The 16,724-nt window shown below is 42.4% G+C and overlaps 1 protein-coding gene across 1 annotated transcript in view; it reads right to left on the bottom strand.

Moving 5' to 3' along the window:
* CPA6 (carboxypeptidase A6) overlaps window positions 1-16,560 on the bottom strand; it is a 380,767-nt gene extending 364,207 nt beyond the window's left edge. The window contains exon 1 of the mRNA XM_004697528.2: window positions 16,441-16,560. Coding sequence (XP_004697585.1) covers window positions 16,441-16,556 — 116 coding nt within the window. The 5' untranslated portion in view covers window positions 16,557-16,560. The remainder of the gene's footprint in view (window positions 1-16,440) is intronic.
* Between the last annotated feature and the right edge of the window lie 164 nt (window positions 16,561-16,724).

Raw genomic sequence — 16,724 nt, 5'->3', positions numbered from 1 at the left:
AGAATACAATAAAGTGCTGATAACTTGCTAATAAGCTAAAAGGAGCCTAACTTGCTTATAAACTAAAAGGAAAGCTGGGACCCCCACAAACAACTCTGAGTTTCGAAATACATTCAAATTTACCAACCATCCTGGAGACATAGGCCCCACTCATGTTTTGGTCAGTTAGTTCTGCAAAAGGCCATCATGAGTTAGAGCCAACTGGATGGTCACTAGCAACGCGATTCAGTCATTGTTAGAAATCTCAGGTAGAGAGGGGCTGTGGGATCTTTGGGAAGGGAGTACCCACAGCTGATTGGTGGGATTAGTGAACTCTGGATGGAGGAGAAAACTAAGCTTCTATGGAAAATGTGGAAGAAAAAGCTGGAGTGATCTTCAGAGAAAAAGAAGGCAAACTGTATTTCTTCAAAAATTATGGAAGTGTTTTTCCCATTAACTATTTCATTAGCATGATTTCCTAATGGTCATATGAGGTCTTTTTACTTTGCATCCACACAGAACTCTGAAGTCCCTTAGGGAGAACCACACTCCTACAACTCTGTTCTCCTTTTCTGCCAAGAGATTAGATTCCACCACCACCACCACCCTGCGGCAATTTCCTAACTACTCTAAGCATCTTACTGCAGATGTTTGTCCCAAATGCCTCCAGCCTCCAATGTGTTTAGTGATTTGTATGCCAAGTATCTGGTTATTGCATCGTCATACACACCTCATACAAATTCCAAGGAAATGTGATTGATATAATATGATAGCACAGCAGCCATGTCTTATTACAAATCTTGTCTCCTCATCGCAGTCGTGAAATCAGAACAAGGGACGTAGGTGACTCATGAATGCATCTGGTAAGATAAGGACATAGTGAAGGGTAGATGGGGAAATAAAAGTACAGCAAATGAGGTCACACATGCAACTAGTTATGGTTTCTGTAAGCGTAAAACTGGATCAGAGTTCTCATCTAGGGATAAAAATGTGTGACGCTGTGAAAGTGGCAGCTTCCAGCAGGAGGAACTATAAGATTGAAATGCTATAGAAAGTGTGTGTGTGTCCAGAAAACAGAGGAAAAGAGGAGGAAGAGGGTGTTCACCTAATAGGCTTACATTTTCACATTTTGAATACTTGTTCATATTTTAGTTTCTTCAGCTTATGTTGTCAGATTAAAATATGGCCCCTGTGAGACAGGGACAACACTGTTATCTTGGAAAGATGCCTGGTCTGGCTACTTTGAAGATTCTTAATTCTATCTGAGGATAACTAATGATGGTCAGTACGAGACCATTAGTAAGTGTTCATGGACTATGGGAGGAATGGAAGTCGGAGAACTCGAAGAGAGGTAACCGGTAAGAGGAGGAGATAAGGGAGGGCTGCTCATTTGGTTCAAGGGGAACTAAGATTAGAGAAGGCTTCAGAAAGTTCATGAAAATTCCACTGTCTTTCTATTTCATTTTTGCCTGAACTCTTTGAAGTCTCCTCATATTTTTATGGATAAATTTTACTTTAATTCACCAGGAAGACAGAAGGGGATGGAAAGCAGCTCATCGTATAACAGGTTGTGTTTACATGACAGCATTTCCAACTAAAATTTGACATAGCTATCGACCTTCTAGTTTATATTTGACATAATAATCTACCCACTGCCTTGTAGCTAATTTATAAGGCACTGTATTGTTTCATTCGATGCTAGAGAAATGCCGACTCTTCCTCCCCTCTCCTGCTGTTGGTATTACCATTTTACCCTCTTCCCTTTCATCCCAGAGCTGCAGAAACTGGTCTCACGTAGACCTCCAGAGCTAAACATCTTTCCTTTCTGCTTTCAGTGCCAGCTTGGTTTCTGTATCAAAGTCCCAGTAGAGAGAGAATTCTGTGGAGATAATGCGACTGAAGAGACTTTAATAAAGGAGCTATTTGCAGAAGGGTGGGTCAGGTAAGGGCACTTGGACCTGGACCAGAGCAATTTCAGGGCCATATTAGTCCAATGGGAACTGGTCTGGGAGCAGGGACTGTGCAGAGGAATTTGTTGTTCTGCGGACTGGTAGCCACTGTAAGAATTATGGTCCTGGACCAGGAAACATGGACTGGGAAGAACTATCCCAACAACCTTCTTCTCCTCCTGCCCTCCAATTGCCTGGTAGGAAAGGGGACCTGATACAGTGTATAGAGGACTCCCAAGCACAGAACAGAGAAAGGAGTAGACCACATTGGGTGGGAGTTGAGGATTCCAGTCTTGCTTGGCTTGGTTTTGAATCCTATGGTTTCCATAAACATATATATATATGTATCCACCTTTTTATGGAGTGTGATACAAGATTTTGGTATGCCTAGGGAACACCAAGCAGCATGGAATAACCCTGAAGACAATCATGAAACTGGGTTCCAAAGTTCCCATTCAGACTTATCATGTTCTACATATCCTTAGGGGTACTTGTTGATCCTTTTAATGGTCCCAGGTAATTTCTCTCAAGTATCTTTTATATGTACATTAAAAAAACTAAAAAAATACCAAATCAGTTATAATCAAGTAATTCCAACTCATGGCAGCCCCAGCCTTGCAAAGAGGGCTGTGACAACTTAGAAGTAGATCATTGTACGTTTCTTCCTAATTCCCTGTGAGTTCAAATTACCAACATTTGGGTTCACAGAGGAAAACTTAACTGTCTGCATCACTCGTGTCCTCCTTTGATCAACTGGCCTTTTTGCAAGTCCCACACTAACTTTCTCTTCAGGGGCCGGCCTCACCCCCAACTTGACAGAGAAAGAAAGGCCTTTCAGCTTTCTATCTCCTCAGAGATCCAACTGGATCACTTTCTCGGACTCTTCTTTATTTACACTATTTCATCCTCTTCAATAAGGCCTATCATATAGCTATATATTTTGTTATTTTAAGAAGTACAGGCATATAGCAGAACTCCTTCAAGTGTAGTTATTACCGCTCCACTACCACCTTCCCTTCGGGGACCAACTTCTTGAAACCATGGTTTCCATTCACTAGTAATTTTTTCGTTTCCATTCCTTTGTCCTGTTCAGTGCTCCGTTTTTCACCCCACCACTCCACCAAAAGCATCTTAGACAATACCACAGACAATTTTCTTAGCATCAAAACTAATAAGATACCACTTTGAAGTATGTGATATCGCTGACTTTCTCCTTGAAATGCTGATTTCCCTTTAACTGACAGTCTAGTTTCTCTTTCTAGGCCTTCCGACTAATTCCGTTCGGGGCTCTTTTCTCCTATAATGAGATCGTCCTTGGTGCTCTATCCCGCACTGACCATTCCAAGGAATTCTGTTTATGCCCCAGATTCAGAAATCTCTTTCTCTGTCCAAGTCTCTCTTTTGGGCTTCAGCTAGATCTATCCGTTTGAGTCGTGTTTTATAGGCAGCCCAACTACACATCTGAGAAAAGCCTTTTCTTTTCTTCCCTGCAGCTACCCTGCCCGAAGGATCACTACTCCCCTGCTCTGTCCTCTCTCCCATTTTGTTAACTTGCTGTGAAAATTCTATCTCCTGAATATTTCTTTAATCTATTCTCTTCATGTGTTATTACTACCATAATCTAGGAATTATTATATTTGACCTTGATTGATAAAAGCCCCCAAAGACTTCTTATCTGCAGTAATCCTTCCTCCATGACCACAGAAAGACCTGTCTTTTAAAAATTCAAATAATCTAATCTGCTTAAACTTCTTTATTATCCCTCGATCACCTCTCAGAGAAATCAAAACTCTGTGGTATGGGATACAGGGGTCAACATTACCTTGTCTACCTCTTTGTTACTTTGAGGATTAAGGTGAGCCTACCCCAAGCTATAGTATCTTCAATCACCCTCTATGCATGTGAAAGTTGGCTATTGGATAAGGAAGACCCAAGAAGAAGTGATGCACTTCAATCAAGATGCTGGTGAGGAATACTAAGAGCACCATGGGGTGCTAAAAGAACAAGCATCTGTTTTGAAAGAAGTGCAGCCAGAATGAGATTTTTATCTCGCATACTTTGGATGTTATTAGAAGAGATTTTGTCTCTGGAAGGCTATCATGCTTGGTAAAGTAGAGGAGTAGCAGAAAAAAGAGGAAGGCTCGCTGCGAGATGGATGCACACAGTGACTGCAATAATGGGCTCAAACGTAAGGGCAATTGTGAGGATGGTGCAGAACCAGACAGCATTTCCTTCTGGACAGAGGGTTCCGATGAGATGGAACGAACGGCACCCAACAGCCACCTTTGTGCAGTCTTAGCTCGCCTTTCTTTGCCCTCATCACCAGAAAACCCTTTAGTTTTCGCCATCCTTCATTGCTCAGATTTTCCAAATTTGACTGAATCCCCTCACATAGGACTTGCACACATGACTTATTCCCTGTGTATGAGAAACCTAATTTCTATTTTTCCTTGGTGACTGAGATTAAGGCCATTTGATTTATGGACTTGTTATTTGAAAGAAAAATACAGAATACCTTGCAAACGTATCTAATAAAAGTTTTTTCTGTGTCATTGAAGACTCAGCTCACGTCCAAGGACCTTTCCTTCACCTTCTCTCTACCCTTCAGTCTGGATTAAGGGACCCTCCTCTCTGCTCCCAGGCACCAGTGGGTCTCTGTGTGGGCACACTGATCGCAGGGTTAGAATTGTTTATTTGCCCGAGTTACTCATTATGCTATGCACACAGCCCGCTCTTTCATCTTGAGTCCCCAGCCTTGCATGGGGCCAGAGATCTTACAAATATTTATAGAAATTAAATTAAATTCTCCCTCATTAAGCACTTCTCAGCCTTGCCAAATCTCTTTCTTCTATCCTCCACTCTAGGGAGTCGTCAATGGTGACCGACTTTCTGGTTGGAGCAAAGACGGCGTTGTCAACTGTAAGGAACGCTGTGGGCTCCACTGCTCTGGGTCGGAGCTTCACAAGCGCCTTCACCTGTCTGGAGCAGTGTTTCCGAATGAGTCAAATCAAGGACCCAGGCTACGATTTTCTTTCTTTGTCCTCTCTCATTCTAATACTCCACATTTAAAAAATACCATTTGCAATACAATAAAACACATACTGTAGTCAGTATGAAGAGTAAAATGCGAGACATTTGTTTTTTCAGGAAAATTGAAGAGAAGAGAGAATGAACTAGTGATCCTTGGATGTCAGTGTGACTAATGACAGACTGCTAGCTATTTTGCAGTATCTTTGGGCCAATAACTAGAAAAAGTCACCACATTTGGTAAAGTAGAGGGTCAGGGAAAATGAGGGAAACCCTCCGTGGGGTGGCTCCAAGAGTGAAAGCACTCATTTGTCTATGGCAAGAAATTTGGAAGACAGTTACCTAGCCAGCCAACTGGAAGAGACCCTTATTTATGTGCTCATTCCAAAGAAAGGTGATCAACAGAATGTGTAAATTATCAAACAGTATGAACATCACACGAAAGTAAAATTCTCAAAAAAAATTAGAATATGGTTTCTGCAGTACACGGATAAGGAACTACCAGAAATCCAAGCCAGATTGAGAAGAGGATGTGGAATGAAGGAGTTAATTGCTGATATCAGATGAGTCTTGGCTGAGAGCAGAAAGTACCAGAATGTTGTTTACTTGCTGTATTTTATTGGCTATGCAAAGGCATTCAGCTATGTGGGTCATAATAAACTATGGAAAACATTTCAAAGAATGAGAATTCCAGAACTATCAATCATGGGGAAATTGTCCATAGACCAAAAGGCAGTTGTTTGAACAGGACAAAGGGATATTGTGAGGTCTGAAATCAGGAAGTTGCATCCTTTCACCAACTTCATTCAATTTGTGTGCTGAGTAAAAATTCTGAAAAGCAGGACTATGCTGAAAAATGGATTGGAGAAAGGCTCATTAGCAACCTATAATATGCAGGTGATTAAACCTTGCTTGCTAAAGAGAAGAAGACACAAAGCACTTGCATCTTAAAATCAAAGACGACAGCCACCTTAGCATCAAGGGAAGATAATTCTCATTACTGTTTCAATAAGCAAAACATGATAAATGGAGAAAAGACCGAATTTGCCAAGCATTTCATTTTACTTGGATACACAGTCAACATTTATGGAAGTAGTGGTTAAGAAATCAAATTAAAGCAAAAAATAATAAACATATTGCATTGGAAAAATCTGCTGCAGAATTCCCCTTTGAAGTGCTTAAGACCAAAGGTACCAACTACAGTGCCTGTACTACAAACACAGGCATTTTCAAGCGTCTTAAATGCGTGCAAAAGTTGCACGATGTATATGGAAGACTGGAGAAGAATTGATACCTTTGAATTAAGGAGCTGGTAAGTTAGATATATTAAATATTAAATATACTATCGACTGCCAGAAGACCAAACATTTCTGTCTTGGATGAAGTACATCCAGAAAGTACCTTAGAAGAAAAGGTGGCAAGAATCAGTACCCGTTTCTTTGGCCATGTTCTGAAGATGGATCAGTCCCTGGAGAAGAACCCCATGTTTGGCCAGCAAAAAGAGGAAGACCCTTAACACAATGGATTGACACAGACACTTGAACCATGGGCTGAAACACGGGAACAACGGTGAGGATGAGGATGACAAAGGAGAGGGCGATGCTTCCTCCTGTGGTACACCCGATCTGATGAGTCGGAAGTGACTCAAGGGCACTTAACAACAACAAATCACCAGGGAAGCAGAGGGCCCCAATGGCGTCCTGAGGAACGGCTGGTAGATGCAAGCCACTGAACTCTGTTTAGTCGTGGTGAGCTTACCCAATGCTCCCGTCAGGGCTCCTTCTAGAGATACATGAGGAGGCTTTTACTTTATGGTTGTAATATAAGGTGACCAGATTTTAACATTCGTAAAGCAGGACACCATTGACTGGGGGTGGGGTTCTTGATTAAAACTTTGGTCTATATGGAGCAACAAAAATTTTCATAGAATGCAAAAATAGTATTGTACATAATTACGTGAACATATTTTATTGTTAGTTTATAAATTAAATTAATTTGATTGTTATGAAGTAGCTCTACCTTAAAAATTATTTTAATTCTATATTTCTCTCTAAATAATAACAATACTAACTTGTATTATTTTTTTCTCTGAATTTGCCGTAATGTAAGTCATAACTGTCACTTTCAAGGCCGGCTCTAGACTTTTTGCCGCCACTATAAAATATAAATAATATGAGTACTGTCTGCTAAATTCAAGAAAATTTATGTATTTATGAAATAAATTGCTTACCTAAATTATCTGAATAGCTGATGTGTTGACATCACTTGTTTAACTAGCACTAGCATGCAGTACGATGTATATCATCTGAGAGACAGTTACAAAATGTTTTTGTCGTTGCCAATGCCAAAAAATGCCAGTGTTCATTAAGTCCAAACAATGGTGGCCGAATTCTAACAACTGATCAGCAATGCAAACTTTGATAAGCAGTTCTCAATAATCAGTTCTCAACAATTATTTGTTATTATTAAAGTGTAACAATATAAAATTAACAAAAACAATATAAAACTCATATCCTGGCGAAATAGCCACATGGCAGCCAAAACCGTATATTCCCTTCCTGTTCTCCTGCCAATGCCGTGGGATGCGGGACAAATTGTTAAAAATCGGGACTGTCCCCCCGAAAGCAGGATGTCTGGTCACCTTCTTGTAATACCATAAACCAGTTAGCTACTGACTGATCAGGAGAAAGACTTCAAAAGGGAATTCTCCTTTTCTATTCAGTAATTCCATTTACCAAAGCAGAGAAACCTACTCAATAATGGCTGTGAATTGTTGAGCCATTCATATCTTCAACCCCTCTTTCAAGGAGTGGAAGTTAGTCTGCTTAATGGAATTATCCAGAAAGTATACTGGCTGGGGAAAACAAAGAATGCATTATCCAATTGGGCTCCAAGGAGAACATAACCCAGAAATCTTTGAAAGGTAAAGGATATGCTGATCCTCCTGGACTATCCATCAGCGAGTGGTCAGGGAGGTAGAGGGTCGCAGCATTGTCCTGCTTACCACACAAAACCGAACCGTCCCAACACCAGAATACGTTGAGAGTAGGAAGGCCTTTGGTACAATCAGCTGGGAAACACTTGGCACTTAAGGGTTGTGCTCTGAGCTGGTGCATAAGGAAAATGAAAACTATTCCAAGAGACAAGGACGAGAAAGGTCCTTCTAGCAGGACAACCAGTGCAAAATGATTCAAAACCAATCAGAATCCATCCTATCTCCTCCATAGCTACTAATGTCCAGAAGAATATAGACACATAGTATTCCTGTCATTTGTGAGCCGTGATGGCCCCTTCTTGCTTGAGCTATCTTATTATGAGTGGGAGCTGTGTATTTTGTCAAAAGACCTGAGTGCTGTAAGTGTGCCTCTCGCCCTCATTCGACAGACCTCTTAGAGCCGAGAAGATTGAACTAGAAGGCAAAGGCTGATTCTGGAATCCAAGGAGAATTCTAGATTTGATGCATTTTGTCAAGAAGGAGTTAAAGTAGGTGCTTAAGCCAGAGAATAACATGATACATGTCTTACTTAAGTAAGCTCAGATTCGGACCAGATTCGTTTGGAGAATTCATATTAACCCAGGCAGAGGTAGAGAATTCCTGGACGTGGCTGGCAGTCACAACGGAGACAAAAGGAGAGACGGGATAGCCTTAAAGGAATGGGAGGAACTAGAGATAAATGCAGTCTTTAGGAATGGACTAAGGGGATAGTTGAAGATGTGGAGTAAAAGCTTATTAAGGAAGCAAACAAGAAAAAGGAGGCCAAACTCACAATTTACAGTGGTAGCCAAGACCCTTCTTGGGATCAACTTACCGCAGAGCAGGTGTAACTGGGGACAGTCCAGGAAATCAGGCCCGTCTTGGGAAACAGAGAATGGGTGGCTATCCCAGCTTACAGGGACTCTAACTTGCAACATAGGCGGTCATTCTCAGATTCACAAGTCCAGCTTGTCCATGCCTTAAGATTCAGGCCATGAAAGGAGATGGAATAATTGAAAACTGCTGTTAAGAGACAAAGTAGGACCAGCCAGAGGCCAGGTAGGAAACAAAGTGTGACGTCACGGAAGCTGACTCTGCTCTACCTGGTCACGTTGTTCTTGAAGTCCTCTCCCTGTCAATGTGACACATTCCAAGTTGGAGCCTCTTTGCTTACAGGATTTCACAACAACAACAACTCCCTTCCTTCAAGTCTACTTTCCGGTGTAGAATCCCCATATCCTGTTTCCGCATCAGACTAGTGAATTTACGGGCAAATAATGGGTGGGGGGGGGAGTGGGGCGGCGGACGGCAAACTTAGACCCTGACTACTCAGAGCATACCAGCTGGATGTGGACTGCACTGGAGCAAATGCTGAGAATCAGCTCTGCACGTTCCGGCCTCCCTGTGGTCCCAGGAGGGAAGGCTGAGTCACTGGAGCAGCCTGTCTGGGAAATAAAAGCATGGGCTATCTTCACTCTATGCTGGGCTAGGATGAGGAAGAAGGAGCTGTAGGGATCATGAACTATGGGTTTACCTCCTAAGACCCATCCTCAGAGGCCAGGAGTCTGCGCGTTCCCAGCCCTACGGGAGGACCAGACAGGAACGTCCGTGAGGGCACAGAAGGAATTGCTCTCTCTCTTTCTGGAGATAGTGAGTTCTTCCACCCATCTTCACCAAGTTCGTAGGTGGTACCAATGGCTCACATCTTCAGCTGCTCACTGAAAGGTTGGGGCTTTGCGTCCACCCTGGAGATGGGCTAGGGCAAATGTGCCGCTAAAACGCTATGAAGCAATCTTGCTCCTACATCCAGGGAGGTCTTGCAGGAGCGCTGATTGGACGGCCACAGGCTTTTTATGTTACAACCCTTCAGACAGCCAAAACTCTCCTCAGAAGCAAGGGTGTGAGAGACTTCGCCTCAGGGACTGTGGACATGGCATCAGGGAGACCACCCCGGGAAGGACATCGTGCTGGGTGAAGCAGAGGGCCAGCAAAACCAAAAGGTCCTTGACAAGATGGACTGACACGGGGCTGCAATGGTGGACTCTCCATAGCAACTCTTGTGAGGATGGCACTGTACCAGGCTGTGTTCGGTTTTGTTTGACCGTGAGTCGCCGTGAGTCAGACGGACTCAGTGAGGCCCGGGGAAGTGGTCTCACCAGACTCGGCGAGGGAGAAAGATGAGGCTACGCATTTCAATAAAGATTTAGTCTCAGAAACGCAAAGAGCCAGTTCTGCTCTGCCCTTTAAGGCCGCTGTGGGTAAAAATCAACTTGATGGCAATCATGAGAAAGGAAAAAATCCTAATCATAGTCTGTTTCGACACTGTTCAGCGCCTTTACGTTGTATTTTATGTGTAGACCTATTTTCTTTGCAGTTGACATTGATTCTATTGTTCAGCACACATACGGATCATTCAAATAACACTTTTTGAATGAATGAATGAACACAACCACAGCCACTCTCTACTTTTTGTATCTTATGTAAATTCAAATGTTCCTTCACCATCCATTTTCTATTCTTTGTAGATCATGGCTGATTTTGTAATAATGAATTTCTATCAGTGACTCATCATCCCTTCAGGAAGATGACCAAGATTCACTTTTCAGTGTTATCTTTATAGATAGTATCTACTCCTATCATTTATTGCCCTGAAATCAAGTCCCAACCCAAGATTAATCTTCAATTTTCCTTTAAAGCTATTCTTTGCTTTAATAGAATGTGGGGTCGGACAGACTGGATTGGAATCCATTCTGTGCCCTTTACTCTGTGTGAGGGCTCGTTTCCTCTGAATGGGTTACCTCAGTTAGTTTATCTGGAAAATGGGGATACCTAACATTTCTGCGGTTTGGAGGGAATCATCTATCTGCTAATAGAGATTTATTTATATTACATATTGATATGTATTTATCTATTTTCAAAAATCAGGGCCATCTAGTGGATTCTGACTCACAGTGTCCCTATCAGACAGAGTAAAAGTGCCTCTGTGCGTTTCTGAGACTGTAACTCTAAGAGAGCTGAAAGCCTCATCTTTTTCTCAAAATGCAGCTGGCAGTTTCAAACTGCTGCCCTTGCAGCTAGAGTGCAACTCCTGGCCCACTCTGCCACCAGTCCCTGTTAGTTGCTTAGGGAGTTTTGGTGGTATAGTGAATTACATTTTGTGTGGTGAACTATAAGGTCAGCAGTTTGAATCTATCATTCACTGTGTTGGAGAATGATCAGGCTTTCTACTCCAGGAAAGATTTACAGCATTGGAAACCCAAAGGGGAATTAGTTCTGCTCTGTCCTATAAGGGCCACTATGAGTGACAGAATCAACTTGATGACTGTAAGGTTGGAGTTTGGTTAAGGGCTTAACATGTGCTATGGACAATGCTATTACACTTAATCCTCACTGCTAACTCATTGACTCGTAACAACTCTAAATGTAGCAGCATGAAACACTGCCTGCCTCTGGGCCATCATCACAATTGTTATGTTTGAACTCATTGTTGTGACCACTGTGTCAATCCATATAATTGAGGGGCTTCCTCTTTTTCACCGACCCTCTACATTACCAAACATGATGTACTTTTCCAGGGGCTGGTCTCTCCTGATTTGTCTAAATCAGGAGATTTAGACACGTCTAAAACCTGTGAGATGAAGAAACCCCATCCTTGCTCCTAAGTAGCATTTTGGTGGAACTTCTTCCAAGACAAATTTATTTGTTCTTCTGATCACAAGTACTATGGTACTTTCAATATTCATTGCCAACACCTAATTTAAATGCATTAATTCGCCCGTGGTGTTCCATCTATATTGTCCAACTTTCGATGCATATGAAGCGAATGAAAATACCAAGGCTTGAGTCAGGCACATCTTAATCTTCATCGTGAGACCCTTGCTGCTCAACAATTTAAAGAGGGTTTGTGCAGGAGATTTGCCCAACACAATACATGGATTTTTCAATGCTGCTGCCACGAGCATAATGGTGGATCCAGGCAAAATGAAGAACCCAACAACTTCAATCTTTTCTCTATCAGGATGCCTTTTGATTCTGTTGTGAGGATTTGGGTTTTCCTTACATTGAGTGTAATCCGTACTGAAGGTTTCAGTCTCTGATCGTCATAAGTAAGTGCGTCACATCCTCTTCCCTTTCACCAAGCAAGGTTGTGTCCTCCGTACACGGCAGGTTGTCACTAAGCCTTCTCCATTCCCGATGCCACCTTCTTCTTTATGTAGTCTGTCTTCTGGAGTTACTTGCTCATCAAATAGATTAGAGAAGTATGATGGATGGATATAATCCTGATGCAAACCTTTTTCTGATTTTAAACCATTGAGCATCTTCTTGTCAGAGTAACTATCTCTTGGTCCACGAATCGGTTTTGCATGAGCATACTTACATCTTCTGGAATTCTCATTCTTTGTAATGCTATTTATAATTTGTTACTATCCACAGTCAAATGCCTTTGCACAGTCAATATAACACATGTAACCATCTTTCTAGTAATCTCTGCTTTCGGCCAAGCTCTATCTGACGTGAGCAGTGATATTCCTCATGCCACATCCGCTTCTAAATTTGGCTTGAATTTCTGACAGCTGCATGTTGTTTTAGTGCAACTGTAGTTGAATTATCCTCAGCCAACTTTCACTTTCGCGTGACATTAATTGTGTTGTTTGATGATTTCCATATTCTGTTGAGTCACCTTTCTTTGGGATGAGCAGAATTATGGACCTCATCCAGTCAGTTGTACAGGTAACTGTCTTCCAAATTTCTTGACAATGGCAAATGAATGCTTCCCATGCTCTGCCAGTTTGTGGAAAGATATTAATGCGTACCATCAATTCCTGGCAACTTGTTTTTGGCTAATGCTTTCTGTTAAGCTTGAACTTCTTCCTTCAGTTCCTTCAGTTCTTAAGTATAATAAACCATAACCCTTTAAATGCTATGGCCCTCTTAGATTTTCTGGCTACACGGTCTTAGATCTCTTTTTTCCATCACCGAAATTATTATTGTCATATAATTATAATTTCATGCCAGCAGATATTATTCTTTGTCCTCAAATATCACAGTATAATAAATAAGACAGTCTTCTTGCAAGAATACAAGGAGATAAGGCAAATGGAGAAAACACAGGCTGATGCTTACGTGTGTAGGACCCTCAATCATTGAAAGTTTTTACTTCCATTTATAACCTCTAAAGACTTCCAACAGTAGAGTAACAACAAATGACACTTCAAGTCCAGTTGTGTTCCACACTGTACTTACTTTATTTTCTGTGGATTTTAAAACCCTCTTTGTATATGTGTAAGGAGGTCTGGTAGTACTGCAGGTTACATGTTGCGTTGCTATTGGCAAGGCCAGTAAGTCAAACCCATCAGCCACTTAGCGGGACAAACATGAAACTATCTGTTCCCGGGAAGATTTACAGTCGTGGAAACCCAAGGGTGTAGCTCTCGCTGTCCTGTGAGTTGGAATTGACTAATGGCATTGAGTTTGGTTTTCAGTCTGCATGGGTAATTTAATAAAACCGTCCAGATAGGTACCAGCTTTTGCCATCACATTTTCCTTATAGGTTCTATACAATTTTCCCCCAGATGTGTTTTTATCGTGGTAAAATATATAAAGCAAACTTTTGTCATTCAAACGATATTCATTGACATTAGTCATGTTAACCATGGGCAACTATTGTCATGATCCGTTTCTGAATTTCCCCACCACCATTAACAGAAAGTCTGTACTCCTTAAGTGATAAAGCTCCTCTGTCCCCTTCCGCTCACCTCTGGTCACCGCTGGTAAATTTTCATTTCTATGCATGCACTTGTTCTAGATTTGACCATCTTATTTTTAGTAGCGGATACTTTGCATATTTGACATTTTCTAAACACCTACTATACAATTGTTAGAAGAGCTATTATATCATTTTAATATAACTATTATATATAAAGAAGATTAAGGCTCATTAGCAATTTTCAGGAATCAGGTTAGTTGCTGAGGGTTTAGGCTCAATGTTTTGCAAATGACGGTCCTGTAGTATTAGATGGCACTAAGGCATACAAAAATGCTTTCATAAAATTGTCAGAACTGGGTCTGCTCCATCATTGAGAACAACAAAACAGAACGAATTACTTAAGGCATAAAAACGAGGGGGTTTCGAATGATAAATTTAGAGGGGCAAAATCAGTGAAACAAACAGCTGAATAATATACAAATATGTCTTCCCACAAGATTTTGGCTGGTTGGAAAGCTAGACTTAAAGGAAGTAGTTCCTGAGTAAATAGAGCCAAGTACTCCCAGACCTGAGCAGCACTTCTGTGTTCCTAGGAGAGAGGGGGTGCATATCTGATGGAGATAAATTAGAATTCTCCAGTTTTGATGAGTGCGCTCAGAACAGCAGGGCTGACTTTAAAGGAGTTCCATGCTCTCACCGTGTCACACAAGCAATACTCCCCTCGCCAGCTTGTCATTGCTTCTTCATTTTCCCCTCCTTTCTTCTTCTGACTTTCAGACATCTGATCATTTATACCTTTGAAACTAACTTATTATGCAGCAGTCAATGAGAAAATGGCAATTATTACTTTTGGTGCACAATAGAGAAGGTGAGGTAATGTAAGTCCCATCCAAAGAAGTCCCATCCAAATCCATCCTAATCCTTTCAGGCTCACAGCAACCCTATAAGATGACCAAATAAAAGTGCACATAGAGTTTCCAAGATTACAAATCTTCAGGGAAGCCGTCTCCAACATCTTTTGGTCATTGAGTGGCTGGTTGGTTTGAACCACTAACCTTCTGGCTAGCAATTGAGCACTTTACCTACTGTGCCACCAAAGCTCCCTAGAGAGGTTCCAGTGGCTGTAAATTCTGTAGGAACAAAGGTATCTGTTGGACTCATTTCATCTGTTAAGTGGTGCCTTAGGAAGTGGCTCACACCTGCTCAGCTGAAGCAGTCCTGGCAACTTATAATCAAGGAGCACCCCACACAGAAATAATTATGGACTGAGCAGCAGCTGGATGGCGGAGTGAGGTCTTATGTCACTGGGAAGCATGTCAATCTGTGAATGCATGTTGATCATGGAACCTGACATCCGGGAGGAGAATGAGAACAAAGCCTTCCACAACCTTAACCAGTGTCAGCAGCCACTAAACACCGGCTTCCCGACGGAGATCTCCAGGGGGTGGCAAGACATCTGACTGTAAAGCCCATCCCCTGTGTGACTGAGGCCAAACGGCAGCCTTCACATAGCCACCTCCTCCTGGTGCTCCTGGGAACGCCAGGGTGAGAAAATTTAGCATCACACCACCATCTATTGCCCCTGCTTGTGGCATCACCTCCGCCTCTGTTGAGCATCCCCTAAGACTGACCAAATGCTCTTCCATGTTGCTCTGGAGGCTGAGCCTCTAAGGAAGTCCTACGGACAGTACCTCTATTCTTTAAAAGAGAAAGCAGCGGGTCACACCAATGGTCTCTACCCTATTTTTAGAAAGAACAACTTTATTTTAAGGCACTGAACGTATCTTGGTCATAATTCCAATCAATATGAAAATGTCCCTCCACTGGTAATGATTGGATAATAGTAGACTATTTAAAAAGACTGAAAATCCTGGCTGTCCTTCATTAAAAGGAGAGATTGAATCAGAGGAAATGGTTAAGGTTTTTCCAGGTCTACAATGCAAGCAGGCCATCATTTCCAGCTTCACAGAGTGACCCCCTGCAACTCCTCCCAGACTACAAGCTGTGTAGACCTGAGCAAGCCTTCAGTGTGCTAGTAGCACAAGCCTCATACTCGGCCCGAGTGTCCCATGAAAGGCACTCACAGCGCATGCTAACTAACCGAGGGGAGAGAAGGCATTCTCTTTTCCCTTCTGTGTTTCTCCTTTGGAAAGAAACTTACGATTTTAGCGTTGGTTACTTGCATTTTGTTTATTTTGAGTTGAATCATCAGTATTTCTCAGGTCTGAAAAACCTTTCTAACAACTATTCGACAGACTAACAAGCACTTTAATCTCACACACACACACACACACACACACACACACACACACACACACACCCGCCCTGAAATTAATCATTGGTGGATTCCAGCCCACTGCTCATGCATTATAATTCAAAAAGAGATTTGGTTTTCAGGTCACTTCAGTAAAGTTTACACAGAGCTACGTTGCAGTTCTTTCATATCATCTGCACGGTACAACAGAATCCTTGAAGCTGCTCATCTACCAAGGCAAAGGAATGCTGCAAAGACTGCCCACAACAACTCCAGAGAGAGCCTGCCATTCAACATCCGATCCACAGCTGAGGTTGACACACCATCCATCTAAAACGTCGACACAGGCAGATGTGCACCCACTGCATATCCCTGTGAGCCACGTCCGAGAAGCGGAGCAGGACCGTGTGTCAATTTCATTCAACTGACCAGGAGCGTGTGCAGCGTCACGCCGAGACCACAGAGCAGAAAAGGGGAGACACATTCAGGAGCAAGCCAGTCCCTTCCTTCAAATAAAAGCCGAGACGTTCTGAAAAGGTCCCCCACTTACCCAGCGTAGCGGTTGTTGTAAAGGTGGCTGTGCCCTGGTTGCAGGATCTTCAAAAAGAGCAAGCACAGAGGCAGGATGGCAGCTGTCCGGTTCCTAGGCTTTCCAAGCAACTTCATGATGTTTCAGTGAGAGGCGTTGGTAGTTACTCCAGCAATCATCCAGGGCTGGAGGTGCCTAACAGCACCCCCTTCACAGGCGCCAGCAAGTTCTCTGGGAAGGGGTGGAGGAGAAGGGTTGGGAATGAACAAGATGTGACACTTCTCTCCAACACGCCCTCCCCCCCC

Source organism: Echinops telfairi, unplaced genomic scaffold (genome assembly GCF_000313985.2).
Source record: "Echinops telfairi isolate 266 unplaced genomic scaffold, ASM31398v2 ScPeMD7_1;HRSCAF=3_0, whole genome shotgun sequence".
Classification (NCBI taxonomy): domain Eukaryota; kingdom Metazoa; phylum Chordata; class Mammalia; order Afrosoricida; family Tenrecidae; genus Echinops; species Echinops telfairi.
Note: the sequence above shows the minus strand (reverse complement) of the source record. Positions and strands in the feature narration are given on the sequence as shown.